The sequence below is a fragment of the Fibroporia radiculosa genome (genome assembly GCF_000313525.1).
Source record: "Fibroporia radiculosa TFFH 294 genomic supercontigs, scaffold1321, whole genome shotgun sequence".
NCBI lineage: Eukaryota > Fungi > Basidiomycota > Agaricomycetes > Polyporales > Fibroporiaceae > Fibroporia > Fibroporia radiculosa.
Genome location: NW_012133285.1, coordinates 17,808 through 38,937, shown reverse-complemented (window position 1 = coordinate 38,937; position 21,130 = coordinate 17,808). Strand labels below are relative to the sequence as shown.

Sequence of the window (21,130 nt, the reverse complement as noted above, 5' to 3'; positions counted from 1 at the left end):
GAAAACCTGCGCGCCGCTCGAAGAGCAGCTGAACTACATGGGCTCGACACGTCTGGGTACGAGACCAGTCGGTTTCCATTCACTGCTAAATGCGCATTTCAATAACTATCTCTTATTGTAAGATGATCAATGATATGTCATATAGTTTGAAATGACCCACATGCTACCTCCCCCTCTAAGACATGCCGAAGCTGACAGTAATAGTTACGGCTGCATTTCTCTTTTACGCTAGGCTAATCTCGGACGTATATATGAGGTGATAAAGCGCACGTATATACGCGTTTAAGTTCTTGTCAATTACGCGGCGTTGCGATGGCATCAGCATGAGCTGTGAGTAGTTCACATATGATCTGGACGTCTACATAATGGCACTATTTTTCTGTTTGGCATCAAAATGCTCATGTAGTGCCACAATAGGCACGTTATTCGTCGACATGGGACGACTTAGTGGCTTTACTTAACGCGAGCGCTCCGAACTTGCCTCTCGTCCCATTTGCATTGACTAAGCTGTACCCCGCTGCATTCTTGACGAGCTGCTTAGTACTACGTGGCGCCAGTCCCACTATTGATCCGCCTAGTAGTCGGCACAGCGCAGCCCCTGGCTGTCACTTGCGTGTTCCAATGGCACGTCTGTCTCCAAGAGTGGTTCGGAGAGCGATCTTAGTATTTAATGAACCAACCTCCGTTGCGATGAAGCACAATTCCGTCCCTGACACAAAGTCACTCTACTTCCATTGCATATTGTACCGATGCCTTCTTATGCAGTTGTTGGTGCTTCTCGCGGCATCGGACTGGAGATTGTTCGCCAGCTGGCAAGTCCTATCCTGATATACTCTTCTGATGCCAACTGGCTGACGTTGGTATAGGCTATGAATCCCGTCAACGTCGTCTTTGCCCTCGTCCGAGACAAATCCAATTCGCCGCATATAAGTACCTTGGCTTCTTCGCACGTCAATGTGTTTGTTGTAGAGGCAGATGCCATTGACCATCGCGCGTTGACGGTGAGAAGAGACTCTTCGAGCAGGACGAATCTGATACAGTTTTGCTTTAGGCTGCCGCTGCAGAGGCCGCCAAAGTCACTGGCGGGAGCTTAGATGTCCTCATCTACAATGCAGCACACATGGACATCACATACTTGTTCCATAGCCTAACCGACTAGTACGTTCCAATCCTTTGCAGCTGGAGCAGCTGTGTACTCAATTAACAATCAACAGTGACAATGGCGATCAGCTCGATACGGAGATCACAAAGGCAGTGCGTACCTGGTAACCTTTCCATTGCGTATTTGTTAGATAACCTCTTCTGTAGTTTAAGGTCAATGTTCTTGGTGCCGTCCACTCTGTCAATGCCTTCCTCCCGCTGCTGCGTGAAGGAGCAACAAAGAAAGTGCTAATAATGAGCAGCGAAGCTGGGGACCGCGAGCTCACACGACAAATCCAATTCTCCACCATGGGAGCATACGGACTTACAAAGGCCGCTCTTGACATGGTCATGGCGAAGTATGCTGTGCAGCTGAAGAAAGAAGGCTTTACTATCTTTTCAGTGAGCCCTGGACCTACAGACACAACAGATACAGCTACTCAGACCAGTAGGTTTTGTGTCCTTCGAGGTCAGACGACACCAGTTACTTATTGACAATCGTGATTAGCGATCGCAGCATCAAGGCCGGAGTTAGAGGAGTTAATAAGACAATGGAAGGAGGTAGACCCTAACCTGGATCCTACACTGAAGCCCGTTGATGAGATAGTGAGGAAAATGCTTAAGCTCCTCGCTTCACTGGGTCCTGCGGACTCGGGTACTTTCCGGCCCTCTGAAGAAATCCGTGCGATACAGATTTAGGATGTGCAGATCTTTATATGGGGAATGAGGCCAGACTTGTGGGTGCTGGTCGAGATATCTGTCATACAGGATTATTGAATAAATGAGGATACATATCACCACGCCGAGGTTGTGATATACTGGCAAGCAAAGTACAAGAATTAGCTGCATAAAGCAGGCTAACCGATCGAACATTCCTAGATCGTCTCTTCCCGCATAAGTTCGTACATTATAAGCACTGAACAGGCTGCTCACCTTTGAGAACCAAACATCCGCTCTTTGCTCAACACTACCCTCAGCGTGTGGAGGCCGACGAGGATCAAAAACCACATCCAAGATTCCTAAACCCACGACCTTGCCATCCTGGACGTCGAACTCGACCGGGACCTCCATGCCTCCTAGTTGTTTGTATGCAAACGGTGTAGTATCTTTGCCGTATCCGTGAGGAAAGAGGACACAGTATGATAGCAGGAATATGTTCTTCTCGTGATGCCGCAAGCGAACGTGAGATGCCCACATGCGCCTCCAGGCTGTGTAGAGGGCTACACCGTGGTCGTCGAGCTCAGAACAACTTGCGAAGTTGGCAATGACTTCACGAGCATAGCTAGATTCAGTCGACGGAGTACACAGAGTGAAGCTGCCGTAAGCCGGGTTTGTGAACGTGCCGGTGTAATGTTCAAGAGGTAACGGGACTACTCGTACTGCTTTCTCTTCAGTTGAGGGAGGATCAGATGGAGCATTCGGTTCTATCTTCGTTTCGGCGGGCGCTTTCGATGGTGCCACTGGTACATATTGGTCAAGCAATGCGTCCGAGGCATGCTTGAGTTCCAGAAGCTCTTCTATGATGCGATATGATGTTAAACGATCTGCCCTGTGCTCGCCGTCCATATTTGTCAGTGCAACGACACCAATTCGTTCTAAGGGCAGAATTAACGTGATAGTCTTGATTCCCGGGATCGCTCCTGAGTGACTGACGATCTGCGATGAGATGACTTATCAATAGCTTCAACACGTGTAGTAACCGCAGTAATATACCTCATGGCCTAAGTAAGACTGACGCGACCAACCCAAACCATAGCCTTGGACAGACGTATAAGCATTAGGTCCGACATGTTCGGATATATAATGCGCCATCGTTGTCTCGTCTAGAACAGCCTCTGGCATGATTCTGGTCTTGGTACTTGGGTCGACACCACGATTCAAAAGCATAGCCATCCATTTGGTCTGCAAATATTGTATCAGCGTCAAGGCTTTCAAGTTCATCCATGACTAACCATATCTACAACATTTGAAATGAGGCCACCGGGTCCCGCAATTGTCTCTGCAACAGTGTCTTTGAGCCAAGGGGGAATGAGTCGGCCTGTAGACGCCCAGGACTGGCTCAGTTGGCCGGTCTTCTCAGCTTCCGAAAGAAAATAGGTAGAAGAATGCATTCCCAGGGGAACCAGAATGCGCTTCTTGACGAAAGTTGTAAATGACATTCCAGAGTAAATGGTGACAATATGTGCACCCATGACATACATCTGCAGTAGATTAGCGACTGGATTCACTATTGTACAAATAAATGAGTGTGGAGCTTACCTGGTTGTTATAGCAATACCGTTCTCGAAGCTCATAGGTCGACTTTAGGTGGCGCATGCGCTTGACAATGTCCAAGGCACTATCAGTGTCGCTGTATGCAAGGTCGTGCCTACAACAGGCAACTCAGAGTTTAGTAATAGAAATGTTTGGTAGTACGAACCCAGCAAGACCAGTAACATGGGCCAATAGGTCCCGTATGTTCATCTTTGCATACGTCCACTCATCCTCCAACAGCCACTCGTCGCTAGGGAATAGGTCGCAGACTTTGGTATCCCATGTAAAAGCGCGCATACTCGTGGGTAGAGGTATTGCATTCTGTCCTTGTGCAAAGTCATCCATTAAGATTCCAATAGCGCTAGCGAGGAAAGCCTTGGAGCATGACGCTATATAGAACAGAGTCTTCAAAGGGGTCAATGTCGTACACTTGGTATAAAGACTAAAAGTGAACACTCACATCAGGTGTTGGCGGATCGCCATCCTCGTTGACTTTTCCCCATCCGCCAAAATCAGTTTGAACCTCCCCTGCGTCTGTCACACGCACTACGCCCACACTCATCCCTGGAATGTTCCATTGACCCAAGGCCTTTTCCGCAAATGTCGATACTGTTGGAGTTATAGCCCATTTGACTGCTGGAGATGTTGACAGAGGTGAATCAATAGCAGCCATATCAAACTGGGATGATGGGTCACGGCAAGGAACTGTTGTTGGACCCTTTGACTACACCAGTTGTGCATAGCAATCAGTCGTGTGGTTCTTCAACAGCTTCGACAAGATCTCTCACCATTCAGCTGCGCGCAGTACCATGTTTGACAGGCCTGGGCGCGCGATGGTTATCGGTCACTGCGTAAACGTTTCCTTTGCCTTGCTATCATGACTAGGTAACCGCAACGTTCAACTTCAATCTGGGACGGTGCCACATACTATAGATTGCAATGGTGGTGTAGACTGACTGAAGCCTACGGCCCGCCAAAACCCGATTTCTGATAAGTCGATGCCGACCAGATGCCGAACCGCTTTCGAGCGTGCGCTCTTGCTTTCATGGGTTACTGTGCGTCCCAATACGCTGGTCTGGGTGCACTTCCGATGCTACTTGAGAGGGAAAGCTCTGGGCTTCGTTGACCGATGACCGCTCAAATGGACAAATGGACTGGACGTTTGAACCTATTCCGACTCTTGACTCCCGAGCCAAACTTTCCTCGAACTTTACAAGTGTCCATGCCTCCGGCAACTTTGTTACTGGGTTGAAGACATCGACTATTCGACTTGAGCCAATAGTCGTAGGCTTTTCCCATCTTCATGCTTTCTCGACATCGGCCATATGGAAGTACTTTCTCGACACCAGCCGTACAGAAGCCGTAGCGCAGAAGTGTATTCGAGCACATGCCGTTTGCTGACTCTTGTTGGACCTCGTGGGCACTGCACATGGAGCGGCGGTATCAGCTGTCCATTAACCTTCGTCCTAGTTCTTGTTTGGATTCGCAGGCCTGATCCTATATTGTTATAAGCCAGCGGCGATGCTGGGTTCCTCGCCAGCCTTCCTGACGCTATGGCAGCTGGCGAAAGACTGATGTTTCTTGCATTTTACTCACTCGTGGCCGTGATGCCACTAGTATTCGCTGCCTCTGCACAGGACTGGCAGAAGCGGTCAATTTATCAGGTGCGTCTCAATTGCTCGTCATGCGACGTCTGCATCAAGTTGTTGTTCATCTCTACCAAATTGTAGCTTGTGACCGACAGATTCGCGACGACGGATGGCTCCTGGCCGTACTGCGATACCGACGATCGCATTTACTGTAACGGAACATGGCAGGGTATCATAAGACAACTGGACTATATCCAGAACATGGGTTTCGACGCCATCTGGATCTCTCCAATCGTGGCTAACCTGGAGGGAACAACTGGAGATGGGCAGGCGTACCACGGGTGAGCTCATCCTTGATGGCTTTTATAACCTTTTCTCCATTATTGATGAATCTCGATAAGTTATTGGACTCAAGATCAAACCGCACTCAATAGCCACTTCGGCACACAGGAAGATTTGCTCATGCTCAGTTCAGATTTGCATGCACGGGGAATGTACCTCATGATTGACGTCGTCGTAAATCATATGGCGGCAGACACGCTTCCGCCAGACTATGCTCTTTTCACACCATTCAACGAAGAGGCCGATTTCCACCCCTTCTGCTGGATCACGGACTATAATAACCAGACGAACGTCGAGCAGTGCTGGCTCGGCGACGATAACGTCCCACTCGTGGACACCGACACCGAAGACGACACGATCGTGAATTTTTTCTTGGACTGGATTGCTGGGCTGGTGTGCACATATGGCGCAGATGGTGTGCGGATTGATACAGTGAAGCACATTCGGAAGGACTTCTGGCCTGGTTTTGCACAAGCTGCAGGCGTGTTCACGATTGGAGAGATACTGGACGGCGACGTGAACTATGTCAGCGCATACACCGGTACGCCCACAGTTTCGCAACACCACTGCTTCCGGCCAAGCTCATGGAATCAGAGGTACTCGACGCGGTGCTTGACTATCCAACGTTTTACCAGTTAACATACGCGTTCGAGTCGACCAGCGGCTCGCTATCGAACCTCGTCTCCTGGGTGCAGTCTGCGCAGTCGACGTATAAGAATGGCGAGTTCATGGTTGGATCGTTCCTCGAAAACCAGGATAACCCACGCTTTCAGTCGCTCACCACGGATCAGGCGGTGAGTACCAAGCTGTCAAGAATTCCTCATGCTTATCACATCGTCGGTAGCTCGTCTCGAATGCCATGACCTGGCCATTCATCCAGGATGGGATCCCAATATTGTACTATGGTGCGTTTTGATCACTTGTACAAATAAACTATACCGACTTTGTCGTATGCACAAGGTCAAGAGCAAGGCTACACTGGCGGCAACGATCCATCTAACCGTGAGGCGTGAGTACCTCAATGAACCACCCAAACGCCCTTGGACAGTTCACATCACCATTATATAGGCTGTGGTTATCTGGTTATGTCGAAGATAAGCCACTTGTGAAGCTAGTGAGGGTTCTCAACGCTGCGCGTAAGGCTGCGATTGCGGCGAGCGCCGACTTTCTCACCACTGCTGTCAGTTGTCCTTCACGCATCATCGGGGGTATTGTATCGTGAAACTAACTTATTGAATGTAGCTTACCTTTCCCTCTGTAACATCTTCCACACTTGCTGTGTTGAAGCCGCCGATGCTCTCCCTGCTCACGAATGGCGGGAGTGACTCGACGCCTTGGTGGAGCGTATCCGATTCAGGCTTTTCTGCAGGAGATGAACTCATCGATGTTCTCACTTGCGACACATTGAACGTGGACAGCAACGGGGGCATCAGCGTGCAAGGCATTGGTGGCATGCCCAAGGTGCGTCAAGCTCATTTACTCACAGACGGAGTATAGGAAAACGCTTTCATCCAAAGATCATGATGCCTACGTCCGTGTTCAATGCGACGTACTGCAATTACTTTCTGGGGTCGTATTGACATCGTGCAGATGCGATTGGCCATAGCTTGCCTGTGATTGGTCCTTCGTACACCAGTTGATCGGAGATGTTGGCTGCGCCAAGTATCAACAATTGGCCAGTTTCAATGCATCCCCTGGCGTCGATGTTAGTATTGGCCTACAACCGAAAAGGCCCCTTTCAACTTAAGTCGGCTATACTGTTCTTGGTATTTTGTGGTCCTGCATAGTCGTATTTGTGCTAGCTGATTCCAACGATTGCCTGATCTTCTCCCTTTCCGAGACTTATATGTACATAGATGGCTCGTGCATCTATCTCATTCACTCGCTATGTTCCGGTGCTTTATTCCTCGGGTCTCTATGTGCGTCATCCCCGTAGAGCTTCTCCGCCAACTCATGCTGTACGTTCCCTCGGATGGATCTCTGCGTGCCGGGCATTGTTTTGCTAAATATTCAAACATTCTTGCACAATGATGATAAAACTACATATGGGTGTGGACCATATCACCGCGTGCTATCACAATCGGTGACTGATATCTAAGCTACAGATGCTACATTTCTGGGGAACGATGGTCCCGATCTACAACAATAACGCAGCTAGCAGCGTGACCAGCAGCTGCCAACTCGGTGTTCTCTTCCTCAACGGCCCTGCAGCGGAGCTAGCCCCCTGCGCGGAGCTAAGACTGGTACTCGCATCACCTTTCAGTGTGGTGCAAAAGCTCTTGCTGAATATTGACACTGGCAGGATGACCTTCGCGTTCCCAAGTCAGTACGACGGGCGCTGAAATGCTGCGATGTCTTGAAAAATAACGGACCTGTGGCATCCCTTTTGAGCCTTGTACGCTCACGCCTCCTTCTTTGTTCGCGTTGATCACCATGCACGAGACGACGTCGATCAGCTCCTCATTCGGCGCGTACCCCGCGTCCGGTACATTCCAGGACGGGGTGGATGTGCTCCCTCCGTTCGAGAGCAGAGTGAGCATCGGAGACTTCGAGATCGCGAGCGAGGACTTGGTTGCGGAGAGGAACTTGAGCTATACATCAATGTTCGAACGTCAAACCCCTTGCTGCAAATTAGTGTTCCTGGACTTACGGTGGTGTCGATAAACTGGCCGTTCGCCTTGATGGCGGCTTTGCGTGCAGCATTCAATGTGCGCACATGGACAACAAGTGGTTTGTTCTCTTCGTATCCCGAAAGCCACAACCTGTATATGAAGATGCAGACATCGATAGGGACCGAGTGAAGACTTGAACGCACGCTTCACGGTTGGCTGGGTCATTGCCGCCAGTATAGCCTTGTTCCTGACCTGGGGCGGCATGCTTTGAGTGCAGTGGGCTTTACTTGATGATAGCTACACACCGTAGTAGAGGATTGGAATACCGTCTCCAACAAACGGCCAAGTCATAGCATTCATAACAAGCTACCAGTGCGTATTGAAGTCCGTCAATGACTGCCTGTCCTTGCTGACAGTCGAACAGACTACGCACCGCTTGATCTGTCTGAAAAGACTGGAACCGTGGATTGTCTGCATTCTCTAGGAATGCGCCAGTCATGAAGACACCGTGTTTGTAGGCGCTCTGTTCAGCTTCCACTGTGCTCGCAAGCTGTGATAGGTCGCCGGTGGTGTTTGTGAATGCCCGTATGAGAGGGTAGAATGCTGGGTAGTCCAAGATGCTGTCGAGGACTTCTATATTTGGTAAAGAAGATCTGAGGCGTGAGTGACAGTCCTCTCAAGACGATAGGCACGTACGAGTATACTGGCTCACATACTGGATATCTCCATCGAGGACCTCGCCTAGAGAGAAGACACCCGACGCCTGCGCGAAATCGGGCCAGAAGTCCTTCCGCACATGCTTCACAGTGTCTATCCGCACCCCATCGGCGCCATAGCTGTTCACGAGCGTCTGGATCCACGAGTAGAAGAAGTTCACGATATCCTCATCCTCCGTATCCATGTCTGCAAGCGGCACATTCTGATCGCCCAGCCAGCACTGTTCAACATTCGTTTGGTTGCTGTAGTCCGTAATCCAACAAAACGGATGGAAGTCGGACTGCTGGTCGAATGGCTCGAACGCGGTATAGTTGGGCGGGATAGACGACGCGGCCATGTGATTAACGACGACGTCAATCATGAGGTACATCCCCCGCGCGTGCAGCGCTGTACTGAGCTGCTTGAGATCCGACTCAGACCCGAAGTGCGCGTTGAGCGTATTGTGGTCGACCGTCCAATACCCGTGGTACGCCTCCCCGTCGCCCGTCGGGCCCTCAAGGTTCGCGACGATGGGCGAGATCCATACGGCGTCGAAGCCCATTCTCTGGATGTAGTCGAGCTTGTTGATTATACCCTTCCAAGTGCCGTTGCAATACCTTCGCTCGCTGGTGTCGCATGACGGAGCCGACCCGTCGGTCGTGGCGAATCTGTCAGTGACCAGCTATCATCGTGTCAGTTTATTCCCTTTTGAGGTCGACCCAGGTCAATGCTTACCTGATAGATTGACCTTTTCTGCCAGTTTTGTGCGCTCGCACAAAGTGTTGGTATCACAAATGTAGCACATACGAGCAGGCTGAGGAGCATAGCTTGAGAGACGGTGTGGTAGTCTGTCCGTGCTACGGAAGCCTAGGATGTCCGGCCAGTAATCTCGCCGAATGCAACAGAGGTAGTGGGGGTAGAAATAATACAGATATGTCCTTGCAGCGTGTTCAACTTACTGCTCGGTGACAGTCAAATGTCGCTTCTATGATCGAGGGTTGACCGATACTTACGTCATCTGTAGTTCAGCTCGCCGTTGGCCCTCTGCTTACCGGGTTTGATATACGCGCTTGGTGGATTCATCTGCGCTCCGAGTTACACTATTCGCCGGGGGCAGAATTGAACATTGACTCGAAGAGCTATACATGCCTGTGCCAGCACAGAACTTCAGTACGAGTCTTGATGCCGATAAAGTCTTGCAGCTACTTCAAGCCCTCGAATCGTTTTGGAATATGACCACATCCTATCTGTGTTGACAGTCATGTGTGCTGGTTCTGCAGGATATCTGTAAAAAGTACGAATGGTGTTCCGAGTCGCAATACTACCGTTTCTATATAAGGAGTCCAATGATAGGATCGTTTGATGGTCGGATTATTCCGTGCCACTAAACTACGGAAGTCGCCTCGCAAAGGCAGGCAAAGGCTCGCATGCCCAACTAGCCGCTCCTGCTCCCTGCAGTCTAATGTTAGATCTTCAAATTTGCTTCTCATACTGATGATCATGCGCTATAATCAACCTATTGTCTCACTACGTTATTGCGACTACCGACCTCAGAGGCAATGCAATGCATGCCTGCAGTCCGGGTCTGGGGGGTTGATGAACCAACATGATGGTCGGCATTCTCAACCTCAACGATCTGGACACGTTCCGTAACATTCGGATGTTTCCTTTCGAAGGCATAGATCTGTCATGGCTTCATTTCTATACTCGGACCCCGACGTGGGTTGATTCGCGGACATGACAAGACCCATACGATGATGTGCAGGAGTCACAAATCAGACCATGAGCTACACAGTCATATCAAAATCAGGCAAATAGAGGTTTCGTGCAGACTTGGAAGTTGACATTTGTTCTGCTCAGACATTCAAATTCATTTTAAAGTGCAACATGGGAAGACGGTGACCCCACATGCCTCCGACGGATGAGTAGCGCCCGAAGCATTCCCTTCCTCGGGATTCTTGCTCCTCAGGGATGACTGATAAGGCTCTGGTGCTGCGATTCCGATGAGGAATTGCACATATAAATAGCCGAAGGCTTTCTGCAGGACACAGTATTACAGCCTTCACCTATAGCCAGACATGCCCTCCTATCTCATCATTGGGGCTTCAAGGAGTATTGGCCTTGAGTTTATTCGGGAAACGGTGCGCTCTAGGTTATTCCTTTCGGACAGTCCCCCAGATTCTCCTCATCAAACAGGCATCCAATTCAACCAACTTAGTTTTCGCCCTTGTGCGCAACAGAGACTCACCGCAGCTGGCTGAGTTTGTAGAAGGCAATCCTAATCGGAACGTATATATTGTCCAGGTAGATGTTACGGATCATGTTTCCTTCAAGGTATTCTTATTTCACCTGCGCTCGCTGGTCAGGACCTAGTCTGATTCTGTACAGGACGCAGTCGCGAAAGTTTCGGAGGTGACAGGCGGTTCGCTGGACGTTCTCATCTACAACACTGCACGAACAGATACCCCGTTCTTCTTCCGCAAGTTGTCCGACTAGTGAGTACATACCGAACGACCCCTGATTATTGTTTATATCTTCGAATTTAGTAAGGATGGTGCCGATTTGGATAAAGAATTCACAGAATCTGTAAGTATTGGAGAACGACATTATATCTCGACTCTAAACACTCGGTTTGCGGCAGTATAAAGTCAACGTCCTTGGTTTCGCACATGCGGTCAACGCTTTCCTTCCCCTCCTCCGTGGGGGCTCTACGAAAAAGATTGTGTTGATTAGCAGCGGTGCTGGTGACCGCGAATTTGCACTGAAGACGCATCATGATAGTTCAGCGGCGTATGGCACTACGAAGGCGGCGGTCAACATGATCATGACAAAGTTCGCTATCGAGTTGAAGAAAGAGAACTTCGTGGTATCCGCAATGAGCCCTGGTCCGATTGCTGGATCTGCCATGATAGCTAACGAGAGTCAGTGCGGTTGTGTTCATCCTAGCGGGCTAGTGTGCTGAACTAACTACCTTGTGCCGCAGGCGACGAATCCAACAAAGCTGAGCTGGCGAGGTTGTTGGAGAGGTTCCGCGAGGCGATCCCCGACTTCGACCCTACGCCGATGGCTCCGGACTTGCTGACGAAGAAAATGTTGAAGGTTATCCACTCACTCGGGCCTGCGGAAACGGGCACTATCCGCTCGTCTAAAGAAGTTCGCTCGATGGAATTGTAGCAGTCACCAGTGAATGTATCAGATACCACTCAAACGAATTGGGACTTGTGTACCATTAGCTGCTATGATGTCTCGTCTATACGGAAATCTTGATTTTATCAATTTTATTTGACCGTCTCGGAATCAGCCACGCGATATTCATAGATATATTTCTTCGTATTTTCTTCGCCTCGAGCAATTTGATTTACGACATTATCTATATACGGCATCGCGAAGGACATTGGGGCGCCACCGCTTGGGCCACAGTCACATCCGACATCGTCCTCTCCTTCTACCCCATCATCTCACAGTACCTTGTTTCCTCCTCTCTTAGTATGCAAGCACTCTCCGGTGCTCTTTTCAGTATACGAAGATGAATGATAGCGTGATTGAAATCACTTCTTCGCCGGACGTCTCTTTCAAATCTGCCGTTCGCGCCGCTCCTCGATGCAGGAGGAGTAAGACCCGCACACGTCGTGCCCAAGTCGACGACGCAGATATCGAGCTTACTGACTCCGACAACAATGTCGTTGATTACGTCCGCGATTACGGCTCAAGACGCCAACCAAACACCCCTGAAGGGATACCAGCGGCGGGCCCGTCCGGGGCTGGCCCTGCAAAGCCTGCACCTCTTTTCTACCCGGACACTGACAACGAGGAGACGCGGGCGCCCGATGCAGGGCTCTCCAGAATGCAGAACGATGCTTCATTCCTAGGTCCAGGAGCTGTAGTTATTCTTGAACAAGACGCGTTCGTCCCTGTTGCCGCCTCTGAACCTGGCTCATTACTCGAAGATGTGCCACAAGTCGACCCATTGGACGCCTACGTCTCACAGGTGCTTGAAATTGTGCCGGACGTGCTCCCAGAGCACGTTCGTGAGCTGATCGAGCGCCATTTGCCCGCCCATCAGCAACAGGTTGTCGAGACGGTGTTGCATATTCTCTTTGAAGACCCTACTTATCCAAAGGTCGACCTCAGGAATAAGGGCAAGCGAAAAAGAGAGGTGGAGCAGGATGATGCGGAAAAGAACGCGAAACTGAAGGTGGACTATGCGTGCACTGATCGGATTCGCGAGGGAGGCCCGTCGTACGACCGGCATGCATTGGTGATGTGTCTCATTGCTCTAGTAGCGCATATACTGATTTAAAAATGTGACCAGGGACAATTGTACCTAGATTTTCCGCAAATACCTGTCCAGCACGTACGAGGACAGTTTGCACTGCACAAATCGTTTTACGCCCCAACATTCCTTTTTCTGTCCAGAGAAATGAAGCTACAAAACCTGCCTTATAAACGCAAAGCTGTTGCTACGCGACGCGGAGGCAAAGGCAAGGCAGCGGCACACCGTGATCCGGAGGTGGAGAAGGAGATTGAATGGGTGAAGATGAAATTGCTGGATGATGGAGGGTTGAGTGGCCAAGCATCGGAGCAAGTGGAGGCAGAAGACGAGGAGGATGGCATCGAGTGCGGATGCTGTTTCTCCACATATGGTTTTGTACGTTGTCATACTTCATTCCTTTTTTCGTCTGCTTATCACCGCTGGACAGAGCAAAATGATTCAATGCCCAGAAGCCCATTTATTCTGCCCGGAATGCATGACGTCCTACGCCTCGAACCTCCTTGGTTCGCACGACGCGAATATTGTATGCATGGATCAGTCAGGATGCAAGCTCCCGTTTCCCGAGTCTGAGCTACGCAGGTTCCTCTCACCGAAGTTGCTCGGGCTATATGACCGTGTGAAACAGCGGAAGGAGATTGAAGCTGCGGGCATAGACAATCTAGAAGAGTGCCCGTTCTGTGAGTACAAGTGCGTGATCGAGAACGAACACGAGAAGCTGTTCAGGTGCGAGAATCAAGAGTGCTTAGCGATAACGTGTCGGCAGTGCAAGAAGCCGGTGAGTCGCTTTCTGTTGCTCGACCATGGGTAAGTGATCGAGTGTCCGAATTGTAGGATCATTTGCCTAGAAGCTGTCAAGGTGCGTGCCTGATTGCCTATCCCAAGGTTTCCCCTGAATGGCGCCTGCAGAGGTTGAGAATGACAAGAAACTCGATATTCAGCATGCCGTAGAAGAGGCCATGAGTAATTGTCAGCATCCTACTTCCCTCAATTTGTACTGATCTTCCTCCCCCAGCCCGTGCACTAATGCGAAATTGTCCGAAGTGTCAGAAGGGTATGATTTCGAAAAAATGGGGATCGAACGTCCCATAAGTTGACTGATTTTCAATTTCCAGCGTTTATCAAGGAAATGGGTGTAAGCATCAAGACAGCTCATTAGGTTGTCAGCGGCTAATCAAATGCTTTTCAGTGTAACAAGATGACCTGTCCCAACTGTCGTACAACGTCTTGTTATGTATGTCGCGAGATCATTACTGGTTATGAGCACTTCAACAACGTACGTCGCGTAAACATTATGGCATGTTCGTGTATCGACGCCCATTCGTTGATATAGCCGCCACCATACTCAGGACATCCTGATCCAAAGAAATGTACATTATGGGATTCGGTAGACCAAAGGCATAGTGACGAGGTATACTATGTACACTACTGGTGATCCCTTGGTGTTCACGCGTTGCTTTCCAGGTTACAGCGGCCGCCAAGAAGGCCATTGAGGATTTCAAAAAGGCGCACCCCGAACTCGCTGACGACGACATTAAGGTCGACCTTCCTCCTCCACCGCCCGTCGCAGGCCCCTCGAACCTATACGCCGTCCCGGGGGTGCCCCCTGCTCCGCAGGTGCACATTAATGTGCCCCCGCATATTCAACAGATGGCGCATCGTTTGCGCGAGGCGCGTGCTGCATTCCAGATGTTCGAAGTTGGTCACCAGCCTCGAGTTGGCCGCCTTCATAATCCCCAGCCCCGCGCGGGCTTTCCTCCTCATCCTCCCCCCGCTATGTTTCAGCAGGCGCTGCTGCAAAGACCGGTTCAGCTCCCGTTCGTCCCGCCTCCGCCTCCCGCTTTCCATGCACCGCGCGCCCGCGCGCCCCGACCTCCTGCTCCAGCTCTAATCCTCGCGCCCGCGCTTGCACCCGTGCCCGCCGCGGTGCGTGCACCGCGCGCCCGGCAACCTCGAGCCGTTAAAGTTGCTCAGGCTTCGCGCCGGCGACGCTAGGGTTGGAGTATGCTGGCGACCTGCATGTGAGGCACTGTATTCGACCGCCCCATGTGGACGCTTCCCGTGTCTGTCCCGTTTGCACGTTCTATATGTATTGCGTAAATAATTCTTGTGAACGTATACCGACATATAGCTACGTACATGATCTAGACAATAATTGTTTTGTATAGCTTGTTGGTGGGGTTTCGGTAATCTCAAAACTGATGTACTACCGTAAGGCTTGAGCCAGTAACTTCTCAGCAACATGAGTGGATTTAACGCCTCGAATAGCACAAAGACCATTTTTTCGCGTACGAAACTTCGCCACTCGTTTCTTTTTTTGGTCCTCAGGAGCATAATCCGACAAGCAGTCCATGCCTATTCAACTCCGAGTATGAGGGTAAACCGCCGCCAGAACGCCCTCGAAGCCTCAGGAAGCAGCCCCGGGGTCGCCATGGACCGATTCTGCTCCTTTCGCATTCTCCTTGGGGAGGTACGTCAACTTTGAGATCGCTGTCAACCAAGACCCTGCCTGAGGCTTTCGTCAAGCACTCCGGAAGTGAGATATGCTCGAGAAAATATATGCCTAAGACCCATTTTTCACGCCCAAGAACAGTAATCCCCGCTTCGCCCTCTCAACCTCCTCTTCCAGCGTACGCCCGTCTGCATTCGTCCACCATTGCTCCTTGGGAAGCTCCTCCAGGGTCTTTCCTTGCCTAAGCGCGCCCTCAAACGCTGTCTTACGTGCGTTGAGCTCGGCCATTCGGCGCGGGTCCGAGTGCCCCGTAAAGATAATCAGCGCCGTCCGCGGAGGCAGCGCAGCATACAGCAGCTTCAGCTGTGTATCTAGAGTGACTAGCGCCTCGGTGACGTCGGCCGGTGATGGCCCAGCTGGTGCGGGGGCGTCCGGGATGAGATCACCGTTGGTTTTGTTTGTAATCCCTATCATGGGATCAAGGATAAGTGAGCAGTCAATTTGAAGAGAAGATAGATCAGCAACATACATCCCAAGGCGTTTGCTAGGCCCGTGAAGCGGGCGAATGAGAAACTATGGGATGGCATCGCTCCTAAAAGCCCTTCAAGCACTTCGTCATCTGTCATGCAACCGATCGTGGTAGTCGCTTTAGAGCCATGCCAAGCAGCCGGGTTACCGTGATCAACAACCGCGGTAGCGGGGGCGCCTGACCGCGACCGCGACATCCGCTCGAAGATTGACTCCATATCGATTTTGAACTCGCCGAAGCCGGGACCTATAGTCAGGGCGTCAGAAACGAGAATAGCCGGCGGAAATGAAAATGTCAATTGACCGTTCTGAAGCTTTTTCTTCAACAGATCCATGCAAGCCCGTGCATCCTCCTCGGGATCATGTCCGCCCTCGCCACGATTTTGGATCTCTCTCCCACACCATTTCTTCGTGAGCCATGCGAGGCCCGGCTTGAGTGGCTTGCCCCGTGGATGATGGTAGATCACAGCAGTATCGATACACTGAGGATGGCAGATCTTCAGAGCTTTCAAGTCGGATTCTAGCGAATGCCCGAGAAGAACTGGTGTAGGTGTCACGGAAAGAAGGGATAGGACGTGCTTTTGCACTTCGGCAAATGTTGTGGTAACGGGATTTAGTGTTTCAGCGGTGATACCTGACCACCTACAAAGCAATCGCTTAGAGCACCATTGCAAAATATGAAGTGAGTAGATCTACCTTGTGAGGTAATCCAAAACAGGTTTGAGTGGTTTGACTAGTTGATCGTACACAACAATACCCGATACATAGTCAATCAAGCACACTCGTGTAAGTTCCTTTCCGTCCTCTGTCATACACTGTTCTCAAGATCAATACAGCACAAAATAATAATTTTATAGGCTTCACCATCTCACAATCCATTGCAAATATTCGTGGCATATTGCCTGCCAATTCAGTAGAAGTGTCGGGAGCAGGGGTCTCTACCCATCCCAGTGGCTTCTCGAAAACCTCAGCGATATATGATGGCAAGGGGTAGTCATTTTCTAGCATTTGCTCCGTGGTAAGCACGTAACGCATCGGCGTCTTCTCCCACGCACGTTCTGCTGTGTGCAAAAATTCATTTACGCAGGATCTGATTTGGAAATAAAAACATAATCATACAGGTCACTCGTTCTATCAACCGTCTTTTCTTTTCCTCTCCAGTAATTGGGCCTTGGAAAAAGCTGTTCAAGACTGAATGCATTCGCGTTTGATCGCCCGGTGCTCGAGTGGGACATGCATGACTGAATGTTCGCCCAATGAACGAAAGCCCACGCGATGAGCCTTCTGCAGGGGAATCATCTGGTAATGGGATGGGCAGCGGGAGGTTAGGGTTAGCTGTGGCGGAAGTAGGAAGAGGAGGTAAAGATATGATGTCTGGCGTGATCCCTGGGATCAAAAGCGCAACCACTTTTTGCACTGAGCGTGGATTCTTGGTATGTCATTTGAAGGTCAATGTATACCCAACACAGCGTTTAGTCGCACGCACCTCAACTCTGACCCAACCTGGAGGTGGAGCATCGGTAGATAGATGGAGGACCAAATCTCGGATGTCCTACAGAGCGTCGTCAGAGACTGGACTCCAACAGCAGCTCGCAACGCACATTGATGCCCACTGCATCCCTTCTCTTCAAGATCTCCCCCTTTGAATACATGAATCTGGGTGGGCTCGCCTGGGTCATGCATGGCATACCAAAGAAAAAGATGCATTAGCGCAGCCGACCATCAAACACGTTCCCCGCGCGTCCAGAGGAAAACACACACATCAAGTTTTGCTTCCGCCTTCTTCGCTTTCCTGGACTTGCGCCTTTCAATTTTCGTCCAGTTGTTTTCGTCACCGTCGTCGAGAGACTGTTCGGGTTCTCCGTCTGGCATGTCGATCCCTGGCGAGACTCTAGCCGCGGCCTTGAACTTCTTCTGAGCTGGAGACGAAGTGGATTGTTCAGGATCCGCCACAAGAGACGAGAGATCCTGCGACCGCTTCATGGCCAACAAAAGTTGTTTCGTTCAGCGATCAGCGGTGTTTCCGTCTCATGTAAAATCAGTCTAAAAGCAAGAATGAGGGTCGAGCACGCGCTTAGCCCCGGTGTCCTTGGCTGGGAACTTGGAAGAATCCCAGCGCTTACGTAAGCTAGGAAATGCAGCGCCTATGTGAATGACCATAACCAGTGGCTAATTCTAAGACTACAGTACAGCTGCAGTAGTCTAGCCATCGGAGTATCCCGACTGTCCTATGCCACTGGTGACTACGGCTCGAATAAGCCCCCTTTGCGCTAGTAAGTAATCCACCTTTTCGCATTCTCCTCTGACAGATGTTAGGATCTCCGTGGACTGCGAATACAGCCGGAATATCAAGCATCCCCATCGCCATGTTACCAGATATCATGCTGGGTCGACCTGCAAGCGATTTGAACATTGGCAACAACTGCAGTGCGCGGAGGCTCTGCGACGTCGCCCGTACACCAACACCAGGTGAAGGCGTGGGCCACCCCTTCTAATCGTGCGAGCCACTGAGCGTATGGAACAAGCGGCACGTTAAATCCAGCAGCCACCACAGCTGCGAGGGTATTCCAAGGTACAGGACGAGAGTGTATGTAGTGTGTGGGTTCTGTTCAATGCCAGAGCAATATTGAAATTAACATGCCACGCTATGTCACATCGTTTGGCTAGCCGCAACGCACTTAAGGATCATGAGATGGGCTGAGACATTCTCTCAAAGTCACCTACCAGCACAATCAACTCGAGCGCGATGTCACCTCGGTGAGACGTGCAGTAAGAAAGGGCAGGATTTAGTCGTACATATTGCCAATCTTGATAAGATTTGTCTGCAGACGAACTATGATCATCCATCCGTCTTGGAGGTATTGCGGATTACCCTAGACGAGGCATCCACCTTCTGAAGTGTTCTCACATTTAGTGGAAGAGAAAGACGCAGAACTAGAAACGGGTATGAGTTACGGCGACACCATGATGTTACTGCGCATTTTCCATCTGTACTGTAGAGCCTCAGGAATACATCGGTTACAACTGCAGAACAACTATTGCACCGTGCCACCAGCAGCGCACGGAACGCGAAATTGGCACATACCTCTACACACCCGATACGCTTCAGCAGCGAATATGATGGCTATAGCGCTGGAGATAGTGACTTTGAAATAAGAATTTAACAGTCGCCTTGTAAAGTGCGGGTTGAAGAGCAAGCTGCTGAAGATTGTCAAAGTAAAGTTTTGGCACTTTTTGGATAAAAGCAAAATTCCTGAGCTTATGTTGGCGAAAGAATACACAAAGAACACACTCAGGCTGCATCTTACATGCCAGTCCGCGCCGCTTCACGCCTTCACGAGTCATTTCTAGGCACTCAACGCTTAGCCCTTTTGGTTGCTCCTGTCTCCACAACGTCTCGTTTTCTCTTTCCTTCTAAAACGCTCTCTCTGTCAATGTTTTCCAAATTGACCTTTTGACACTCCTTGCCCGCCTTGGCCTTCAGGCAATCCCATACTAACTTGTCCTTATATGGTTCGTCGAAGCTTTCTGCATCCGGCGGATAGAACCAGTAATTGAACGCCATATGCATATTTGTGCCGTTTTCCGATTTCTCGTCGCCAATCGCAGAGCCAGAAGATGTGACTTCGTGCCACCATGATGCAGGGAGATACAATGTTTCGCCAGCCGATAGCTCAACAACGAAAGGGGCCCTGGAATTTCCAAATCTTGGGAATAGTTCTGGGGAGAAGTCGATAGGCAGGACGGCGGTGGTAGGCAACTTTAGATGCTTGTGAAGGTGCGCTGTTGGGAGGCGCGAGAAGGATGCGGGTTCTTTGTCGCTAGGTTTCTCAACATCATCGGCATCCTCACCACTCGAACCTTCATCTCCCGAGGCAGCAGCCCGAAAGGCGTCATCAACCTCATCTAAGTTTCCCATGAGAAGGTCATAATCGTCACGACCATCCTCCAGATCGCCTGCGAGTGAGCCGAAATCGCCATCTTCCTCTCCCTCCTCTCCATCGACTTCGAAGTCTTCCTCCTCACCGGCCCACTGATTCCCATTCATCACCTCACTGTCCTCGTCCTCGTATTTCATCAACTCACAGTGGGCTTCGTCATACGCTTGCTGGAGGCGATCCGCTTCCCCATTCATTCTACCCTTCCCTTTCCCCCTCTGTTGGGCATTCATCTGTTGTTCGAGCGCCTCCATACGCGCTTTTAGAGCAACTCGCTGGTCAAGCCCGTCTGCACGTAAGACGGGGTCATAGGCGATGACGCCATTCTGGTACACTTCATGCACATCGCCGTACGGGTAGAGATTTTGATGTTCTTCAGGAGGGTAGAGGACAAACCGCTTGCAGCCCTTGAGTAGAATATATAAATTGTCATGAAAATCATGATGCTGGCCACATCAACTCAAGGAGTGAAATTGGACGATAGTCAAGGTTGCGCGTACCAGTCCCGACGACGAGCCATCCACAGATTTCCCCAGCCATAAGTTCACCTGCTGAAGAAATAGGTTTCCCATTATACGCGGAATTAACGGAAAGTCGTCAGCCAGCGCATCTGTTGGCGGTGAGAAGACGGTCAGCGCGTCCCAGTCCTCGCCAGAGTACTGAGTGGTGAGGTAGTGGAACGGTCCTCCTTCACTTCTGAGAGAAACAAGGAAGTCACGGAAAGGCATCGGAATTCGCTGCACGTCCGAGCCAAATTGCTGTGTCGCGGGATGCATGGGCTCAACGAGCAGAGAAACGTCTCCGGCTTTTGACTCCAGGTAGTCGAGGTCCGCCTGCCTTCACCACGCGCGACAACTTATTGAGAACTCCACACGAATTTCAAGAGAAGGACGTACCCATCTCTGAGCTTTGAAAGTCGCGTCGTCAGGGAATCCTTTAATAACGACGGGAGTGCGTTTTGAGATATAATTTTTGAAAAAGTCTTGAGCTGATGTACTAGGCTCGATACGATTGAGTTGTGCTACCATGTCGCCTCACGCCGCTTTTTTATGTTGGAGCGTTTCAGCTGATGATAGCGACGAAGGGGCTTGCGACCTGAGGGTTCGGCGGTGGAAAAATGATCCTCACTGAGGAATAGAGCTTGACGAGATCGAAATCGGCAACATTAATAATCTAGCCGCCATGAAATAGGCGCTTCCCTCTCGACTTAAATCATGTTTCTTGGAAGTTCGAAATACCACAATTACAGAGGCATTATTACACTCTGCCAAACGAATAATAAATCGCGGCCTGCAGATGCATCAGCAGCA

General features: G+C 50.5%; 8 protein-coding genes across 8 annotated transcripts; 4 read left to right on the top strand and 4 right to left on the bottom strand.

The window, feature by feature from the left end:
* Positions 1 to 749: 749 nt before the first annotated feature.
* FIBRA_02582 (uncharacterized protein) lies at positions 750 to 1,839 on the top strand (the record flags this gene model as incomplete). Its single annotated transcript, XM_012324441.1, has 6 exons — positions 750 to 800; positions 867 to 1,001; positions 1,052 to 1,158; positions 1,215 to 1,254; positions 1,309 to 1,588; positions 1,649 to 1,839. 6 exons carry the CDS (start codon positions 750 to 752, stop codon positions 1,837 to 1,839), a joined length of 804 nt encoding a protein of 267 aa, XP_012179831.1.
* Positions 1,840 to 1,997: 158 nt separating this feature from the next.
* Positions 1,998 to 4,066, bottom strand: FIBRA_02581 (uncharacterized protein; the record flags this gene model as incomplete). Its single annotated transcript, XM_012324440.1, has 7 exons — positions 1,998 to 2,015; positions 2,074 to 2,796; positions 2,854 to 3,042; positions 3,093 to 3,341; positions 3,400 to 3,508; positions 3,560 to 3,798; positions 3,854 to 4,066. 7 exons carry the CDS (start codon positions 4,064 to 4,066, stop codon positions 1,998 to 2,000), a joined length of 1,740 nt encoding a protein of 579 aa, XP_012179830.1.
* A 934-nt stretch (positions 4,067 to 5,000) lies between these two features.
* Positions 5,001 to 6,904, top strand: FIBRA_02580 (uncharacterized protein; the record flags this gene model as incomplete). The annotated part of the gene is made up of 9 exons (XM_012324439.1): positions 5,001 to 5,057; positions 5,124 to 5,323; positions 5,384 to 5,865; positions 5,919 to 6,118; positions 6,169 to 6,229; positions 6,285 to 6,333; positions 6,393 to 6,504; positions 6,567 to 6,785; positions 6,842 to 6,904. 9 exons carry the CDS (start codon positions 5,001 to 5,003, stop codon positions 6,902 to 6,904), a joined length of 1,443 nt encoding a protein of 480 aa, XP_012179829.1.
* Positions 6,905 to 7,461: 557 nt separating this feature from the next.
* On the bottom strand, positions 7,462 to 9,457 carry FIBRA_02579 (uncharacterized protein; the record flags this gene model as incomplete). Its single annotated transcript, XM_012324438.1, has 8 exons — positions 7,462 to 7,632; positions 7,697 to 7,915; positions 7,975 to 8,086; positions 8,140 to 8,188; positions 8,242 to 8,302; positions 8,370 to 8,569; positions 8,633 to 9,314; positions 9,368 to 9,457. 8 exons carry the CDS (start codon positions 9,455 to 9,457, stop codon positions 7,462 to 7,464), a joined length of 1,584 nt encoding a protein of 527 aa, XP_012179828.1.
* Positions 9,458 to 10,710: 1,253 nt separating this feature from the next.
* Positions 10,711 to 11,806, top strand: FIBRA_02578 (uncharacterized protein; the record flags this gene model as incomplete). Its single annotated transcript, XM_012324437.1, has 6 exons — positions 10,711 to 10,773; positions 10,829 to 10,966; positions 11,021 to 11,127; positions 11,179 to 11,218; positions 11,274 to 11,553; positions 11,616 to 11,806. 6 exons carry the CDS (start codon positions 10,711 to 10,713, stop codon positions 11,804 to 11,806), a joined length of 819 nt encoding a protein of 272 aa, XP_012179827.1.
* A 352-nt stretch (positions 11,807 to 12,158) lies between these two features.
* FIBRA_02577 (uncharacterized protein) lies at positions 12,159 to 14,897 on the top strand (the record flags this gene model as incomplete). Its single annotated transcript, XM_012324436.1, has 10 exons — positions 12,159 to 12,890; positions 12,945 to 13,280; positions 13,333 to 13,680; positions 13,737 to 13,761; positions 13,812 to 13,865; positions 13,918 to 13,956; positions 14,018 to 14,037; positions 14,092 to 14,178; positions 14,236 to 14,313; positions 14,367 to 14,897. The coding sequence occupies 10 exons, from the start codon at positions 12,159 to 12,161 to the stop codon at positions 14,895 to 14,897; spliced, it is 2,250 nt and encodes a 749-aa protein (XP_012179826.1).
* Positions 14,898 to 15,465: 568 nt separating this feature from the next.
* FIBRA_02576 (uncharacterized protein) lies at positions 15,466 to 17,865 on the bottom strand (the record flags this gene model as incomplete). Its single annotated transcript, XM_012324435.1, has 9 exons — positions 15,466 to 15,821; positions 15,884 to 16,129; positions 16,187 to 16,524; positions 16,579 to 16,697; positions 16,747 to 16,943; positions 17,002 to 17,311; positions 17,369 to 17,434; positions 17,484 to 17,552; positions 17,644 to 17,865. The coding sequence occupies 9 exons, from the start codon at positions 17,863 to 17,865 to the stop codon at positions 15,466 to 15,468; spliced, it is 1,923 nt and encodes a 640-aa protein (XP_012179825.1).
* A 1,372-nt stretch (positions 17,866 to 19,237) lies between these two features.
* FIBRA_02575 (uncharacterized protein) lies at positions 19,238 to 20,848 on the bottom strand (the record flags this gene model as incomplete). The annotated part of the gene is made up of 3 exons (XM_012324434.1): positions 19,238 to 20,266; positions 20,321 to 20,653; positions 20,717 to 20,848. The coding sequence occupies 3 exons, from the start codon at positions 20,846 to 20,848 to the stop codon at positions 19,238 to 19,240; spliced, it is 1,494 nt and encodes a 497-aa protein (XP_012179824.1).
* Between the last annotated feature and the right edge of the window lie 282 nt (positions 20,849 to 21,130).